Consider the following 18,037-nt stretch of genomic DNA (forward strand, 5'->3'; position numbering starts at 1 on the left):
TCCTTGAGAAAATGTCTGCTCATGGCTTGCATGGATGTGCTCCTCTCTGGGAAAAACGCTGGGTGGATGGCCAGGCCCAAAGAGTGGTGGGGAATGGAGTTAAACCCAGTTGGCGGTCGGTCACCAGTGGTGTTCCCCAGGGCTTGGTATTGGGGCCAGTTCTGTTTGATATCTTTATCAAGGATCTGGACGAGGGGATTGAATGCACCCTCAGTCAGTTTGCAGACGACACCAAGCTGGGTGGGAGGGTTGATCTCTTTGAGGGTAGGAAGGCTCTGCAGAGGGATCTGGAAAGACTCAATTGATGGTATTCAAAAGACATGTAGGTGTGGTGCTTAGGGACATGGTTTAGTGGTGGCCTTTGCAGTGCTAGGTTAATGGTTGGACTCAATGATCTTAAAGGTCTTTTCGAACCTAAATGATTCTATGATTCTATTTATCTTACCTGTGTTTACATCACTAACTAGCAAAATAAGTTTCCCGCAGTGTTAAGTTATCTTCCACTTCAAAGACAATATTCTCCCAGCCGCTCAGCTGCATGTCTCCCATAGGAGTGCAGCAGTGTTATCTTGACCGCACTGTCCCCAAAACACGGTTCATGAAGGAGGTGATTAGTTGCCCCAATGGAAAAGCTCCCAGAGGTCTGATCCTTCCTAATTCTGCTGTCTTAACTACTTGGGAGATTGCCTGGGTTTATGGTGATACTAAAAGGCTAGGTACAAATGGGATTTTTGCTACTTTTCTGGATGTTAATATAGAGCAAGAATTGAAAACGAAGTTAGCCATAAATATGTGCTCTCTTGGCAATTCTTTGGAAAATATATTCTATTCCTCATTAAATAGATTTATGTACTCTTGTTAATATCGGACGTTTTCCCTTGAATACTTGAGCAAGGGAAATTACAGTATGTTGAGAAATAATTGAATGTATCTTAAACAGAAATTCAAATGCAGATGTGCCCTCAAAGAGTATTTGAATCCTAAAAGAGAATGTAGTTGCATGAAATTCCAAGAAGAAATGCAGCAAAGTGTGTAGCTGCTGTAACTGCCAGTCTCAGGCTTCTGAAAGATGTCATGTTTCCTTATTGAACCTGTACAGAAAATCACAACCTGTACCGTACCTCCAATTACGTTTGAAGGTAACATCTTCTTTTTAATTAGACTTTGATCTTTACAGAGGCTAAAGTTGGCTTCACTTCAGGGAAGATTTTTCCCATGTCAGAGTTTCAGAATTGTCTCTAGAAGGAGCAAATGTATTTAGAACTATCTATCTTTCGTGATATTTTATTTGAATGGATGTTACAAAGTTTTCACAAATTAAACAGTTCATGTAAGCATGAGTATTAATTCAGTTACTTGCTACAATGAAAATTTTGACATTGTTTTGTTGTTTTTTTTCTTTTCCTGATTATTTTCTGGCTTTCCCAATTTTCTGATGCTGCAGTTGCAAACATACTGTGGCGAGAGGAAGGTACTGCAGTAAAGTTCTTTTGTCGTAGTGATAATGTGCTTGTCTGCTTTAATAATTCCATGATGGGCCATTCTCCACTGACTTGCCACTAACTATCAACTTTCACAGTTACCAGATTAAGTACAGACCAGACATTTAAAAGCTAAACTATTCAGAGATGTCACTCTCATAATATAAATTGTACCTATAACTTCTTACATTTTCCCACTATGAAATAATAGGTGACTATAAAATATATAAAAATGTGAATTTTATATAAACTACCACCAATGTGAGTAGCCTAAGATTCTCAAACTGCATTAACAATTGCACAAGTGTCAGAAGTGCTCCCAAATTACCATAATTGAACAAGTAAGACATAAATTCAATACACTGCATTTTTAAGCAAGCAATGCAAGCTCTTCCTCCTCAGTAGCACATATTGATGTTTACTAGGTGAGCAACAAAAATTGTGTTCTTGACTGTTAGGCAAAAAAAAAGAAAACAAACCACAACAAGTTTTGCTTCCCTCTATCCATTAAATCGATGCAGGGTAAAGGTTGCCCCATTTCTCCTTGTTTTAATTGGCAGTTAAGATCTCTAGTTTGATCAAATTTGTAGTGTGCCCTGCACAAGGTCAACATCTGTGTATCTTGAAAGCCAAATTAGAAAAAACTCCATCCTAAGGAGCTAATTGACTCAAAGATACTATGGAGGCATTTGAAATGAAAATGTATTTAATCTTGCATGCGCTTGTGCTGTCATAATTTCCAAAACCCACAGTAAGACGCATCATGCAAAGACCCAAGGAGCTCTCAAGCAGCTCGCCCATCTGCCTCTGTAGTGCGGTGCCCAGGTGCGTGGATGGGGACCCTCCCAGCTTCGGGCTTCTGGGGGCTGCAAGCGGGGTATCTGCTCACTGGAGGAAGGTTCTGGGATTGAGGTCCAGGTGTAAGCCAGTTCTTACATCTGCCAGTTGCATGTGAGGAAGGTGGGGACCTTGATGTCCTTCCAACCTTGTGGGGAAGGTCTCTGTGCAGTTACAAACTGCTCTCGACCGCGTCCCCCTGCCCACTGCAAACACTCCTCCCTCCCGTTGTTCCTCCAGGAAGGGCTGCACACTCACTCTGCCTTTGGAGGGTTCAAAGACCCTTTCATATGCAATACCTCCAGGTACCCAAAACGACACATGTGCTTCATGCCCTTACCTTGGAGCTTTCTGGATCGCAGTGGCTTGGCCCAAAGGATTTTAGGGGCAGAAGGAAAGTGCCAGCCCTTAGTGACCAGTGCTACCTCAGCCAGGTATACAAACACCCGATGCATTCCTTCTGTTGGCTGCAGACGTGTACACGCAGCAAATGCGGCTGGCTGGAGGTCAGGAGAGGTGGCACAGCCGCCTAAGGCAGCTCTCCAGCACTTACTCCCAGATACACCACCTGCAAGTGCCTGGTGGCCAGCAATGAAGAGTGTCTCTTTACTGCTGACGTCCCTGTAAATGGCATTATGGGCACTAAGAATTGCTATTTCCCTTCTGCTTGGAAGTGAAATTTCTAGAGCATCTGATCAGTCCAGCATCATCTGCGTGATGCTACATGGCTGTTTATATACTGCATCCCTTATGCTCCTCTTTAAAGAAAGTAGTTGGATAACCCTACCAGATGTAGAAGTATAGCAATATTTAAAGAACAACGAAGAAATTGGTTGCAGAAAGTCGTCTTATAATTCTGCCAAACGATATGGACTTCCTGCTTATCAGCCTTGCACATTTTAAATAAAAGTATGAGCAAGGTACAGGGAAAACATGGATGCTAAAAGCAGATTTACTGTTAATGTTCCTAAACAATTCAGTATCTTTAGAGCAGGTTTATTCCCCTGCCTGTGATGTTCTATAGTATTTGATCGGCACATTCATTCTAGGCAAAGAATCCATCGAACATACTTTAGCATGTGAAATCTTGGCACAGAGAAAGCTGGAAGAGAGGAATGGTATTTTTGTTTTTACATCTTAATGTATTCTTTCAATTCCATTAAAATGAAAGCTTAGGTGTAAGCAGCAATATTAATAAATGGATTGGTAGACTTGAGCTCCTTTAAAATGATCACGTCCTCATGCCCACAAGGTCTGTAGTAACTAAAGCTACTGGGGAAATGCCTAGGCAGAATATTGCATGGAACAAGCTTTTGCTGCAAGTGGAAGTTTTAACACAAGTAGTTGATCATTTTAAAAGTCAGTCTTAGCAGTCTGTTCTCAAAACCTTTCACAGACCATGCACAAGTAAAATCTCGAGAAATGAGTGCACATAGCATGACCAACCAGTTAAACGTGGAACTGGAAGCGCATGCAATATTTACTCAATGTACAAACTAGTTTTTAATTCTGTACAGAGAAAACGACGAGTAGCCCAAATGTAAGGTAGAGATTTGTTCTCACGCCAGTGTTCATTTCTGCAGTGAGTGTTGCTTTCTTTATACCTGGATAAAGAGAGCATATCGTGCCAGCAGGCAATCATCAGTTATAAGAATGTCTGCACTTAAAAAGCTGAAAGCCTTTCTGTTACCAAATTTAAGTTCTAAAATACTTGCAAGCATTTAGATTAAATTGAGGAAAATTATTCAAGTATCAGATCAGAGGAGAGTGTTCCATGGTGACAAATTTGCCCTTTGATCTCAAAGGTGGAAATACAAATGTTCACTCAGATGGAGACTGTATTCCTCAAATAAAGAAAACTCTTGTTGTCATCAGGTGTTCTCCTGAAGTTTTTAAAAAATAAAGACGTTAGAGTCAACTTAATCTGGAATGGTTCAAATAAGAACTGTTATGTTTAGGAGAACCTTCCCATTCTTAATTGGGTTTTTGTTGTATTACTTTTTTTGTTACACAGATGAAGTATGTTGCCTTTTATAAAGCCTTTAGTTTTTGGACTAGTTGTGTCATCCAACCTGAAATGTCTTCAATTAAAAAGGGGAAAAAGAGAAAAACCCTCCTTATTAGTTCCCCTGTTCCCAATCTAGTACCTGCCTCACTAGTATAAATAACACAACTGAGCAAAATTCTCCATTGCCCACCTCTGTACTGAAATAACTCCCCAGGCCAGGGAGGTGCAGCAGTGTAATCAAGAGTGGAGTCTGTTTCACCAGTGTCCAAGGGATTGTTTAGAGATGTACCACAATCAAGACTTGGCAAATACTTCATAAGTCACAATAAAACATCTGGTTTGTCTAGTAAAAAACCTGCCTTGTCTGAAAATCAGTGTGAAAATTACTCTCTGAAAAAGTGTTTTAGTTTAAATTGATAACCTTTTTTAAGAAGAGAGTACTTCAATGCCATTAGTGATTTGTATCGTATTTTAACCAGTCAGCAGAAAAACTTGCAGTCATTTTACTGTAAAATAAGTGATGGGACTCGCCAAGTCACTAGCTCTAAACCTACTGGGGTAAAATTATTATCAAAGTGTTTTTGTGACTCATTAAGGCCTTAGTTCTGAGATACACCCTTGTAATGGGATCATCAGACAAAATCACGCTACTATCGTGCATGAAAATAATAATAAGCATCTTCACAATGGTCATAATTTGTTGCCTGCCTGTTTCCACTTCTTAGGATTAAAGTCTTTTACTCATGAAAATATGTGCACTCATTCCAGCCAGGGTCAAATTCTGCCCTCTGATATATTCACTCAAATCCCACTGAAGCGGGTGGGAGTTGTGTGCATGCTGTGAGCGCAGATTTTGGTCCAAAGTGTCCGAATGAAATGTTTTAACAATATACTCAGAAAAAATTAGTCCTTAGTCCGTAAAGACAACTTAGTTCTCGATGGAGGTTCGGTAGCTTTTTTTCTCCGTGCATGATCCCTCGCTGTGGCATCACATTTAAGGATCACGGCTCCTGTACCCGCCTGATGCCCTAACTGGGGTATTTCTGTGCTATGCTTTAGAGAGACTCAGCTTGAACATTGTCAGTACGGCAAACACCGCATGCTGAGGCATTGTACTCTGAAGCCACTTATTTGGCACAAAAAGAGGGGGTTTTAGCACCAAAAAACCCCCCTTCTAGCCTTACTAAATACTACATATTTTACAAATTTTTCCAAATTATACATGTTTTTACTGTGAAGTTTTGCTGTGATGATTCAGACCTCAATCCTGTAAACACTTAGGAGATGTGAGAAGCTCTGTAGATGTGAGCAGTGTTTAGAACTGCCACCCCAGGACCAGCCCAAGGGAATTGTAACGCTGAACGGTGTTCAGATCTGTAGAACCGGGACCTTATTTCTCCATGGGTAAAATGTAATTAATTAGAAATTACAAATTATCACATCACCATATCGTTGGCAGATAAGTACACTATCAACATTATGGGGGGTGACAGTGGTCATTGCAAACACTTATTGGTGGTGGTATGAAAAAGATGAAAGGATGCCTGGATCTTTCCAACTACAGTGTTTGAAAAGATCCTGAACATTTCTTAAAGATGCTCGTTACTGCAATTGCATGTATCTAAAGAGCAACTAAATTATCGGTGTTTTAAGGCATTTCTGCATGGCAGAAATGATAAAATACGATCTCCTAACAGCAAAGCAATGACAGAGAACCAGTTTTCCAAATCTCCTGGAATGCCCCAGTTGGATAAATGAGTGCTATTGCAATGCTGAACTACTCCACATTTGTGACTTACAGTTTGCAAGATTTCAAAAATGTATTTGTTTTGGTGGCTATAGTTAGTTTGTCCAGATAGTTTAAGAAAATAGAGAAATACATATATTTTCACTCATGGAGCAGATGTTAAGCACTTGCGTTTTGCATCACAGCTACAAGAAGTCAAGTTACCTGTAACAGGACAACCTTCAGATTAATTTTAACTGAAGCTTCTTTCTCAGTTCTCAAATTATTAGCAAGCTGTTTTTAATGAAATAGAAAAAACAAAGTCATCATCTGAGGAAATTAACAATGCAATACAGGGGCTTCTTGTAATCAAGTCCCACTTTGGTACATACGCCCAAGACCCGAACATAGTTATTTGTGTACAACCCCTGCCACCAAGGCAAGGCATTTTTGAATGTGTCTGTACCTCTTCACTCCTTGAAGCCCTTGTTGTGACATGAAATTTGATTTTGTGAATGCACCGACTGCATCCAAATGACCAACTTTTATGTAAGGCAGGTTTTGTTTGGGGGGGGGGGGGGGGGGGGGAGAGGAGGGAGAGTTCTTTTAAAAAGTCCTAACAGCTATGGATATGTACCAAAAAAAAAATCCTACTCCTTTTGCTTTATCCCCCTTCAAGGCCTGAGTGTTGGGAATATGTTCTATGTCTTTTCTGATGATGGGATCACAGTCCTTCAGCCAAACGAATGTGAAATCCGGAGACACATCAGGCCCGAAGAGAGGATTTTCACAAGTTACGTAAGTCCTAAACCCGACAGCTACAGCCGACAGCTGGGAAACTTTCTGTTAATCTCTTCAAAGGTTGTTATTGCTAAAGGACCCATTTGACACAGTGATGCTGGAGCTTGGTGGGCTTCATGTGGCACGCCTGGGGTATGTCATCTTCTCCTCTTGCAAATTAAGGGAACCACATAAGTTATAAGACTGACATGGAGGATTACTGGCGCGCTGCAGAGAATTTGACTAGTTATTATATCAAAATGTAGGCAAAAACTTTCACTTTTCCTGTTTGAACCGTTTACATGTCCATGCCCAAAAGTTGCAACTGGGCTGACCAATGTTGAGACTGGTCTGTAGGAAAAGTACAAAAGTCAATAGCAGAGAGATGCACCCATCACTCACTGGTGCTAACTGGCCCCTTTTACTGATGGCTCCATAGGCAAAGGAGAGGGCTACTTTCTGCTCTTTAGAAATAGTTTCCCAGGTTAAACCACAGCAGGGAGGTGAGTAAGAATGCATGGCAGATGGTTGTGCCATGCTGGTCCTCTGCAGTTTCTGCCGCTGAATCGGAGACCCGTGCCGTCCTTGTTTGCTGTCCGGCATTTTCTGCCAGCACTGAGTTTACCTAACACTTGCTTTAGGAAGTCACAAGGAAAATTTGTTCAAGTGTCAGTAAACGTCAAGCACTGGCTTGTACACAGTGAAACTCAACGTGGCAAGTGGGATAACACGGCTCTGAAGGCCCCGAGGCCAGTATTTTCAGCAACCTGTGTTATGTACTCCTGCACGGTAGCATACACCATGTATATGCTCACGAAGCTATCAATTCTCATAAAACACAGGTGCTGAAATACATCCAGAAATGCTTTTTCAGTCACTCCTTTATTTAGATTTTTTTTGAAAAGGGGAAGCTGAGGATGTGGTTCCCTTCTGAAGAAAAGGACTCATCCTTGCTTTCAATTTTGGGAGGAATAAGAGGTGAGAATCACTATCACAAACCCTGCAGGCTGGGTGAGGCTCTGCTGCTGTAAGTCAAGATCTTCTTGTGAATCTATTCAGTATTTTTTAAATCTCAATAAATTTGTGGTTGATACTGGGGTTTTTTCCACTGGGTTTTAATATACCTTAGTAGAAACCCAGACTGATGCTTACCCCACGACTGGTCCTTAGCATGGGCTTAATATTATTAAGCCACACTTGAGCTGTTGCTACTCAAAGACAGAAATCTTGTGTTTCTTTTCCAAAGAGCTGTAAGTATTGAAGAGGTGGTTCTGAAGAAACAGCTTGAAAAGAGCGAAGGAGAGAGGGCACTTAAGGAAATAATGTCAGCACAGTGGTGGGCATAAAAGGGATTTTTAGCATCATTACTTGCTGCCTTTCAGAGAGGCCTCTAAGGGTTTCCTACAGATATCATAGGGCCCTTTCCCTTGGTATAGGGAGGTTTGACTTTTTTAAACTCCCTTTTCCCTTTTAGTATCTTGAGTGTTTGCCACATAGACAGTGACACCAGCCTGCAACTTTAGGAGGCTTTTTACAGCAAAAGTTTCTTCATTTGCTATTAGAGGGCACGAAAGCAGATAGTGCAGCTGCAGCTGAGCACTGTAGCAGAAAGGCCGGTGACCTTTCCCTGCTCCCGTTGGTTTGGGCGGATGCTGTGTTGTGCGAGCCCAAGCCCCAGTGCGCAGCCGAGGATGAGGAGGGCAGTTTGGAGGCTGTAAGGTGCTTGGCTCTGTGAACGGCTGCTGGAAGCCCAAGGCTGGGCGTGTGTAGCATCTTTTAGCTTGCAGTAGCGTAGATCCCCAGCCTGGTTGGAGGGCCAGAACTGAAAATGCAGACAAGCTGTTGAGTCTTGTATCTTCAACCCATACGTGTGGTCCCCACCAAGGTATCTAGCTGACAGAGCTGTGCTGCGTAGAGTTGAAATCTTTTTATCCATAATCATCACTCTGATACGGACCTGGTGTTGGCATTGTTTTCTCTCACCTCCTCTTTCCCTGAACAAGCTCTGCTGCTCTCATTGCTTTCCCCTTAGGGAGGTTGTGCCATTATTTAAAATGACCCAGCTGTTGTATTGACAAGGTTTAAAGCCAACAGTTGTGCTCACTGAAATATAAATATGTGTGTTGATTTAGTTTTACCCCCATTTCCACACCACAGCCTGGTCCCACATAAATGCTCTTTCAAAAAAAGCAACTCGACAGAAGGAAGAGCGACGAAGAGCAGCCAACATGCAGAGGCTTGTTGGTGAGATCATGTGTGACTTCAAACGTAGGGTACTAGTGAGGTCCATAATACCAGTTTTGCACAGGACTCAGTGAGTGGAGAATCAGAGACCAAATATGGCATCAGGCAGCTGTGAACAGGATTTGGTCCAAGGCAGCAGGATTTGATTCCTTTTGAACAGAGGAAGTTTCTGTGTTGGAGCAATAGACTGTAGGACCCTACTTGTTTTGCTGCTGTTTCCCTGAGCACAAGCGTCTTCGAGCACGCTCTCCTGAACTGAAAATGAAGACTTTATGAAAAATATAAAGCTGTGATTCAATTAATGTAAATCACTGGTTTTTCAAAGCACAGAGTGATATTTCTATTGCTAATAGATGCTGACAGCAATGCAAGTCTTGATGAACCACGGCATACTTCAAAAGATAGATGTGGAGACTGTGTGGTTATTTAAATTCAATGTGAATTTGCAGGAGGTCCAGCTGTTTAATGTCACTGGGTAGAACCAGGCTGCAGTGGTACCAGATAAAATAATTATTTCATGTTTTCCAGGAAAGAAGCGGGGAAAATATCATCCTAATGGAATCCCTAGGGATTTTTTTCCTATGGTTTTCAAGGCTAAGCTTCTTGCTGCTCCAGGCCCTGAACTTGTAGAAATTAAACCTTTTGTCCTGTTCTTTTTTTTTTTTTCCCCTCAGGAAGAGATCTGTCCTAGAGTGGAAGGTGAAGGCACTCAGTCCTGCCTCTGGGCTTCGGCAGTCAATGTCAGAGACAAGTACATTTATGTGACGCAGCCTAAGCAGAATAGAGTAATGATAATCGATATCCAGACTCAGAAAGCCATACAGGTACTTACAAGGGGAACTCTTTATTCACTGGTGGCCAAGGACGTGATATGGGACAAAAAAAAGTAGATCTTTGCCTGGTGGATCTGCTGACACCACTGAAAAGTTGGGCCTGTGCTGCTTTCACCCATGGGGTCACACTATGTCATTCGCTGTTGCGTAACCTCACTGGCAGGAGTAAAGTCCTTTATCGGTTGGATATCATAGTCTCAGGGCTGCATCTGCAGCTGGGCTTGCAGCTAGTGCGGTAAAATAATGCTAGGACAAACTTCTGGCTTACACTTACTGAGCCACTGCCTGGCCTCGGTTATAAGCAGGTTGGGAAGAATGAATTGGTGAGGGTATGATTCAAGGAGAAAATGGCCCCTGATCTACTGGCTATAAATAACAGCGTAAGATGGAGTGATGTCTAGCCAGAAAACGACACCGAGCAGCCAGATTTTTCTACTGCTGGTGCTGCTGCTGCTGATCCCACAATTGATTTGAAGGCAAAGCTGCGCAAATGAGTGTAACAGTGGTACATGGGAATGTTTGCAGTAAACTAGTGCAGTATTTGTCATGTGCATTTGGGTCACTATGTAAATACCTGTCTCTGTTTTTTTTAAGTCCTTGGATGTTGACCCATTACCAACCAAATTACATTATGACAAGTCCCATGACCAAGTCTGGGTGCTTAGCTGGGGTGACATGCGCAGGTCCTCCCCGACGCTGCAGGTAAGTCCTTATGTGCCTGAGTCTTTGCCTTTCCTTGGCTTGGCATCATCGGTAGCAAGCTGGTGGCTGGTTGGTTGCAGGTAATTAACAGCATTTAATGGTCTGCATATAAAGCTGCTCTTTCATTTGCATATCTAGTGTGTTTTATTCATCCCTCCTCTGTCCGTCTTCACATATTTTTCCTGCTGTTTAATTTGTTTTTGAGCAATGACTGTGCCGTAGGCTGGCAGCAGGACAGTTTTGTTGCCAAGGTCTGTTTTGTTTTAAGGCTGATGACAGAGCCAAGTGCCGTAAAGTCATACAGCAAGGGCTGGCAGCTGACTGTGAGCAGTACGAGCCTGCGATGCTCCAAGTCATTTATGCAGACTGCGTGAGTGCAGCTTCTTTTTAACTTGATTGAGGTCTAAAAGCAGTGGGTACCAAGAAGCCACAAAGAACATACTTTCTGCCTGGAAATCTGTTACTCTTCAGGTTATTGGTAGTGTTTCATTGGAGGTGCAGGTCAGGCTGGGCAACACATTCAAGGATAAGCCTAAGGTGCGGACTAAGTGTGTGTTCACTGCAGAGCTGCAGCATACCCTTCTCAGAGGTTACGATGACATGTGAAATTTTCTGTCCGCAAAGAATTTGGGGGCATTGCATATAAAAGAAGCATTAAAAGATGAATGGATTGTACCGTGCCTCAAGATCCCTAACTCTTTCAGGATTACTAGCCTAGCACCCTCGTTATGCATTGAGCAAAACCACGCTGTTCTCCAGTTTGGTAAAGGCATTTACCTCTTCCTGTCTTCCACATAGGAGAAGTCCAGGTTTTCTGCCAGTGCACTAAATAGCTACTTATTTTCCTTAAACTCATTTTGTCACTTGTCTCCCACAAGCTTTCAGCCTCCTTTTGGGTGATGGTGGAGCATAATGTGGTAGAATTCTTCCTTTCATAGTAAAATGCAGAGAAGAGCTCTCTAGGGCATGAAAAAAAGCATAAACAGCAAAAGTAAAACCTCAGCGACAAATTCTGTTATTGGATGTCAGTGACTCGTGCTGGAGAGGTGCCAGTGAGGTCCCTGGAGCTGCTCCACGCTCAGCACCATCAGACCCCCAGTGATATTGGGCTCTCTGGGGCACAGTAATGCACATAGGTTTGGACAACTAAATTAGCTTCTGTTTCTGGATTGCCCTGGAGGATTCACTCTTCTGTTGACGGTACAGAAACACTAAGTGTAGGCATCTAATTGGGCATTTTGCTGCTGCTGTATGTCATATGACGGAGTTGACACCAGAGCTGATTTGATCCATCCAGAAATATCCTTCTCTAGTACTTATTTTCTGGCACTTGCTGACCAACTTTTCTGGAAACACAGGTGTCGTGAATATTCCTTCTACCAGAAACGTTTGCTTCTAAGTGTAGGTTAAAGCATTCTCCAACAGGCAGAAAAGAAGGGTAGCTGTGTTTTCTGACTTAAAAACCTACAAATCTGGAGGCTACGTTAGTCCTGGGGTTGCCCGAGGCTTTACTGGAGATGCTACCCCGTGAAGGTGGGATGAGCCATCCCCACCAGCCACATGCTCCACCCAAGATAACGGCTGCAGCCTGCAGACTTTCAATAGCAAAGAATGGACCAGGAGCTCAACACGGGCATTTTCAGGGAAAGACACTAGAAACAGAATGGGGGCAAATAAATGAAGGTTTCTGAGGCAATGCCACCAGCTCGTCTCACCTGGGAATCAGCAGTTTCCTGTACAGGGTGTAAGGAGACAAAATGGGCTCTCTTTACCCTTTCTGACTTAATTTCTTCCATCCAGCTGTGAGAGGTTTCTGTAATTAAAGGAGAGATGGCACAAGCTTGTGATTATTAAGAAGAACACACCATCTGCACAGTTGGAAACTTGTTATAAGGCTCCAGCTCTCAGATAGTCCTTTCTGTTATCTTTATGAAGTGCAGTTACACATGTAGAGAATGACATTAGCATCAGCATCAGCAGATCTTTTCTTTTTTTCCAACCTTCTTTCCCAAAAGGTGGGCAGTGAGTAATTTGGCGAAGTTCATTCTTAAAACCTGCAGTGGTTAGTTGCAGACATGCAATAAAAGATCTTTTTTTAACAAAGATGTTACTGCAGAGGTTGATCTAAATTTCCACTCGTTCTTTGGAAGTCAGGGATTTATCAACCAACCGACTAATGGGATGCTGTTGTTTAGCCATTACTGGCTTGTGGGAAGAAAACGTCTGGCCTCGGGAAAGCACTGTGCAAGAGTGGGCATCTTTCTTGAGCAATCTAATTGGAGAAATCTAAATGGCACCAGGAGAACAGCTGTCTGAACTAAACCTTGTAGGGTTTTAGCATTTCCTTAATGAATTGTGTAGCTGTAAATTCAAAGCAACTACTGTTGCACATTAGAGTGGCAGAAGTTCCTAATGAATGGACTAAAGTCATCTTGAACTGAGCAAGCAATTTGAGTATTTAACATTTTAATTATTGAAAACTTGTACCTCTCCTTTTCCGGAGTGGTGGAGGAGCTGAGTTCCCATGGCCGTGGAGGTGTGCGCTGTGCTGGACGACAGCACCGAGGGGCACAGCCAAAGGGCCTTTCTCTGCTCCTCCCTGAATTTTATATGGTACGGTAGATGGATGAATAGTTCTTCTCCTTCAAAGTGGTAATTAACTGCTGTGAGTTAGTGTTTGATCATTCAAGCTGGGAAATTATCGCTATGCATTTAAGTGAGATTAATAAATATGACCATGAAATAAATGTTTATTTTAGGCAGTGAGGAATAAATTATTATGGTCTTAGTGCTGTCATACTACTTCAGCTCCTGCATGACTGCTCTTTCTTGAGATACAAACATCTTATGAAAGTCAAGTTGTGTACTTACCTTACAAATGTCGAGCCTCAAATACTATTTATTAGCACACCTTTTTCAAGACAGCTACACCAAACCGTATTTTGAAGTCATTAATCAATTTGAGTCTACTGCATCCAAGCAAAAAGGCACTCGGTACTATGTATGACTACGTAATCAATATTTACCTTTCTGCCTTACTCGCTGCTTTTCCTGTACTCAGCCTTATGTGTGTTTATTGTAGGTAATACCAGAGGCAAGCGCAGGGGAGGATCAGCACGTTATCCGCACGCCGTTTGAAGGAGTGGATGATTTTTTTATACCACCTACAAATCTTATTATTAATCATGTTAGGTAAGAGATTATCTTAATGAATAGCAACAGTGACCATACTGCTCTCTTCTAGCAGGCATCCTTCTAATAATCTTCCAGCACTTTATAGATCTGGATGAATGAATTCATGATCAAGCTAACTACTCTTATCCCCATTTTCAAGTGAATCAATAAAATGGCAAGAAACAAACCTGAACTTCTCCTAGACCATGCACGGGCGTTCAAACCTCAGCTGGATCAGCCATGCCTCCTTGCAGCAGTGTGACACACTGCCCTGGATTGCTTGTGCTGGGAATTTGATGGCCAGAAAGTTGCCTTCCCTGCCTCAAAACTGCTTTATGGATCTGGGCAGAAACCTATGTCAAAGGTTCGTTGCCTGAAGTGATAAAAGCATGGTTCTGCCTGAAGCATAAAGCATGGTTCTTCCACGTGTTTCCAAATTGTTCAAACATGGGATCTCTGTGTGAGGTGTATGGTTTGAGCAGAAAATGGTATGTGCCTCTATGAAAAAAACCACCTCTATGAACCATCAGTTTGGAATGTTAATGTGATATAGTGGTTAATGAGATTGTATAACTAACATACTAATAACTTGGAGTAACAGTGGCTGCTTCCCAGCAGGCACAGGAAGCCTCCCATTAACATTATCAAAATTGATGATAACTGCACAGCAATTTACACTATTCTTACCATGTTATAACATAATAACTATTTAACCATCGTTTGTCCCCAGTATAGTTTAACAAAGTTAAACACACAAAAAAATCGTAATGTAACTCCTTACGTTAATCTTGGGTTCCCTGCAGTGAACACCAAGGAGAGGGGGGTCACACTTAAATGATTATGTGTTGAATCTGATCCAAAATAAATAACTTTGCTTCCTGAAACACAAAATAATGAGATGTACTTCATGGCTGTCATTCTTAATTTCTCCCTGCCTCATTTTTCTGGTTTACTTTCAAAGTATGGTTATGACTAAGAGTAGTGCCAAGATTTAGATGGCTCTGCTGAGCGTTAGAGCCTGAGATCAGAAGGTATGGACTGGGTTCAAAGGCAGGAAGGTAGAACAATTACACTTTCTTTTTTTTGTTTTATTATCTTTTTGCTTCAGTGTGATTAATCGGCTGTATACAGATGATCTTCCGTAAGAAATATTAAATGTAGATAATTGTCTATAGTTTTCCATGTGCAAAGCAGAGAATACTGTGCCCAATTTCCTATTTCATTTGTTCAGGGCCAGATCTTTGTCTGTTCTCTCTCACCCTCAGCACAGAAAAATAATTGCTCACAGTCTAATGAGACTTACTGAGATCATGTTCTAAATTCTCCACTCAGAAACAATAAATGATAGTACCAGCATTTCCCAGGAAGGTGAATATTTAAGCAATCTCTTCCGTGAGCCTAAAAATATTTGTATGCAAATGTTCCTGCATATGTATTTCAACTGTCTGTTATTTCAGATGGATATCTAGGAATGTATCCATTTTTATTAGTTCCCAGGGTATATTGTTGTCTATTAAAAACTCTGTAAGTGCAAGGTTTTCTTTGAGATTTCAGATCACAGATTTCATGCAAGCGCTGTGCCTCTTCTGCAGCTGCGTGCACATAAAACACATTCTGACCCACTTTTTTAAATTAAAGTTTACGATAAGAACCATTTTTTAACTTCTTCAGGCATTTGGCCAAGTATTAAGGAAGTCTTGGGAAAAAAATGCTGTAAGGGAAAGCATTTTTTAAAGTGTACTTAAAATGCATTCATCCAGGAGAAATACAAGTGTCATATCCAATTTCCCCACACACGGTGCGCTACGAATCTCCACTGCAGATATTTTCTGAAGTCTGTAATGAATGTGAGTATAATGGGAAAATGAAAGGCTTAGCCCAGTGATTTTCACGGGATCATACACTACATTGGCTTGTTCTTTAGAAGTGAAATCATTGCCGAGTGTCTCATTGACAGATGGATTAAGAATAAAGAAATAAACCCAGTGTTTTAAGCAAAATATATATTATCTGCACACAAGCACGTTGTCCTCCACATTTCACAAAGCAGTTTTACATCTTTCAGGGAAGAGATACAAAACTAAGCGCTCACTTCATTTCCTTCTGTCTGCATTGAATGGATGAAAGATACCCGATGTAAAATTAGTTTTCCGAAGTCACTATCAGTGACCTGTGAATCCAGGGGAGCACAAACAGGCTGTTTCTATGGGCTCCCTCTCAAATTAAGCAGAAACCTTTCCTGGCTGTTCTTGACCTTTTCTTGTCTTCAGCAAAGGTCAGATGTGCTGCAGCATATATCTTTTACAGAACATCTATTCTCTGCTCATTGTTGTCTACCCTCTCTTGAGACAGAAAACAAAGACCCCTTTTCTTCAGCGCACCCTGACTGGTTATGTTCCTCGAGAAATGTTTTACATCTTCCCTGGGCTGGCAGGACGGTGTTTAACACCGACTGCTCTGCACCTCAGCCTTGCCAGCTCCTGCAGTGGTCCCCAGGCACCACGAGTAGCAAACAGACATCCCAGCTACCCTCTGATGCTATCCTTTATGAGACAAGGATGGACATGGTCTTCACTCAGTGGTTATACATGTAGGTCAAAGTTGCTCTCTGGCCCCAGCCTGGCAGCGATACACTTTATTTTGAACCTTCTTCTATTTTGGGATTGAAGAAGTCTTGAGTGTATATTGAATTACATCTCTCTAGACCTGAAACAGATTAAATACAAGAACTGCTCAACAGTAGCCTACAGAACAGCCAAACCTTGATATCATTCCTATTGTAAATTGGTCTTCTCAATGAAAGATTTCAGCTCTTGAAGATGTTATTCAAATACCCAAGCATATATTCAAGCTTCCAGGATCAATTTGCTAATTTTAACTGAAATATATACCTCCTCTTAGCATGTTTTAGAACCACTAAAACGAGAGAGATTTCTTACAGAAAAGAGGCAGCATTACTGCACACGCTTCTGAAACCAACAGGATAGAGTTTTCCAGTTCTGCTGACTGTTGTCTTCTCTCAAGCATATCACCGTGTCTCCAGAGATGACTTCAGTTTCATGTTTTCTATTTCAGGTTTGGCTTCATCTTTAACAACTCGAAATCCGCAGTTCACAAAATTGACCTGGAAACTGTGACCCACATCAAGACGATCAACTTCAGAAACTACAGCTGCATACCACAGACCATGGCTTATACCCACCTGGGCGGTTACTTCTTTGTCCAGTGTAGGAGGAATAGGTCGGTGGCTGCGTCACCGCAGCTCATCATTGACAGTGTTACCGATGCCGTCATCGGCCCCAACAGCGACGTGTCGGGCACACCTCATATCTCACCGGATGGACGCTATTTGGTCAGTGCCGATGAAGACAGTGGCAGGATCAAAGTGCAGACTCTAACTGTCCGGGGGGAAATCAAGTTGATTTATGACTTACAAACAAACATACACATATCTGATCTGACATTTCAACCCTCTTTCACTGAAGGCAATCAGTACTATATATATGCTACTTCACATTTGCAAACAGATGTGCTTTTTGTAGAGCTGTCAACGGGGAAAATGAATGTACTGAAGAATTTAAAGGACCCTATCACATCCAAAGACTGGCCCTGGAGCAACTACAACAGAATTATGAAAGACAGTGGATTATTTGGACAGTATCTCATTACACCAGCTAAAGATTCATTGTTCGTTATAAATGGGAGGCAAAATGTGTTACGCTGTGAGGTTTCAGGTATAAGGAGGGGTAACACAGTGGTCTGGGTTGGAGAGGTATGAAAGGGCAATAGCAGTAGAGCCTTCAGCAGGCAAGTAACGGTCGGACCTTTACACTGCAACGAATGAGCAGTAGCATTGTATATTTTTACACTGGGAAAAAAAAAGAAAAAAACAAAAAACCCCTGTATAGGCTTCATGGTACAACACTGGTCTACTTGCAAGTTTTATAATATAAGGTATGCTCTGCTAATAGGGAGTGGTTTTGAAGGGATATTTTTTATTTGGGGGTATGATTTGTGGTTATGAGAAAAATGCTGGGAAGCAAATAATATCTCCACTGAGATATTGTATAAGCCACGAAACCTAGTGATTCTGTAGAACAAAACAGGTTTTGAGTTTACATACTGAGGAGCTTTTATGTTATGTTCAAGCCATCCGTTTTCTTTCCTGTATACCTTGCCCGTTAGCTGTGCTGGCTACCCCACCCCAACACAGAGAGACTACAGAAGCAATGACTGCAGTTAAAATTCACCT

The 18,037-nt window shown here is 41.8% G+C and overlaps 1 protein-coding gene across 1 annotated transcript in view; it reads left to right on the plus strand.

Annotated features, from left to right (window-relative positions):
• Positions 1-17,669, plus strand: part of FSTL4 (follistatin-like 4) — a gene marked incomplete at its 5' end in the record, with an annotated part of 162,744 nt that extends 145,075 nt beyond the window's left edge. Inside the window, 6 exons of the mRNA XM_009706525.1 lie at positions 1,445-1,471; positions 6,732-6,850; positions 9,751-9,900; positions 10,504-10,611; positions 13,694-13,803; positions 16,861-17,669. Of these exons, the coding sequence (XP_009704827.1) occupies positions 1,445-1,471; positions 6,732-6,850; positions 9,751-9,900; positions 10,504-10,611; positions 13,694-13,803; positions 16,861-17,563 (1,217 nt within the window). The remainder of the gene's footprint in view (positions 1-1,444; positions 1,472-6,731; positions 6,851-9,750; positions 9,901-10,503; positions 10,612-13,693; positions 13,804-16,860) is intronic.
• Positions 17,670-18,037: the final 368 nt, after the last annotated feature.

The sequence above is a fragment of the Cariama cristata genome, unplaced genomic scaffold (genome assembly GCF_000690535.1).
Source record: "Cariama cristata isolate BGI_N322 unplaced genomic scaffold, ASM69053v1 scaffold7288, whole genome shotgun sequence".
NCBI classification, from domain to species: Eukaryota; Metazoa; Chordata; class Aves; order Cariamiformes; family Cariamidae; genus Cariama; species Cariama cristata.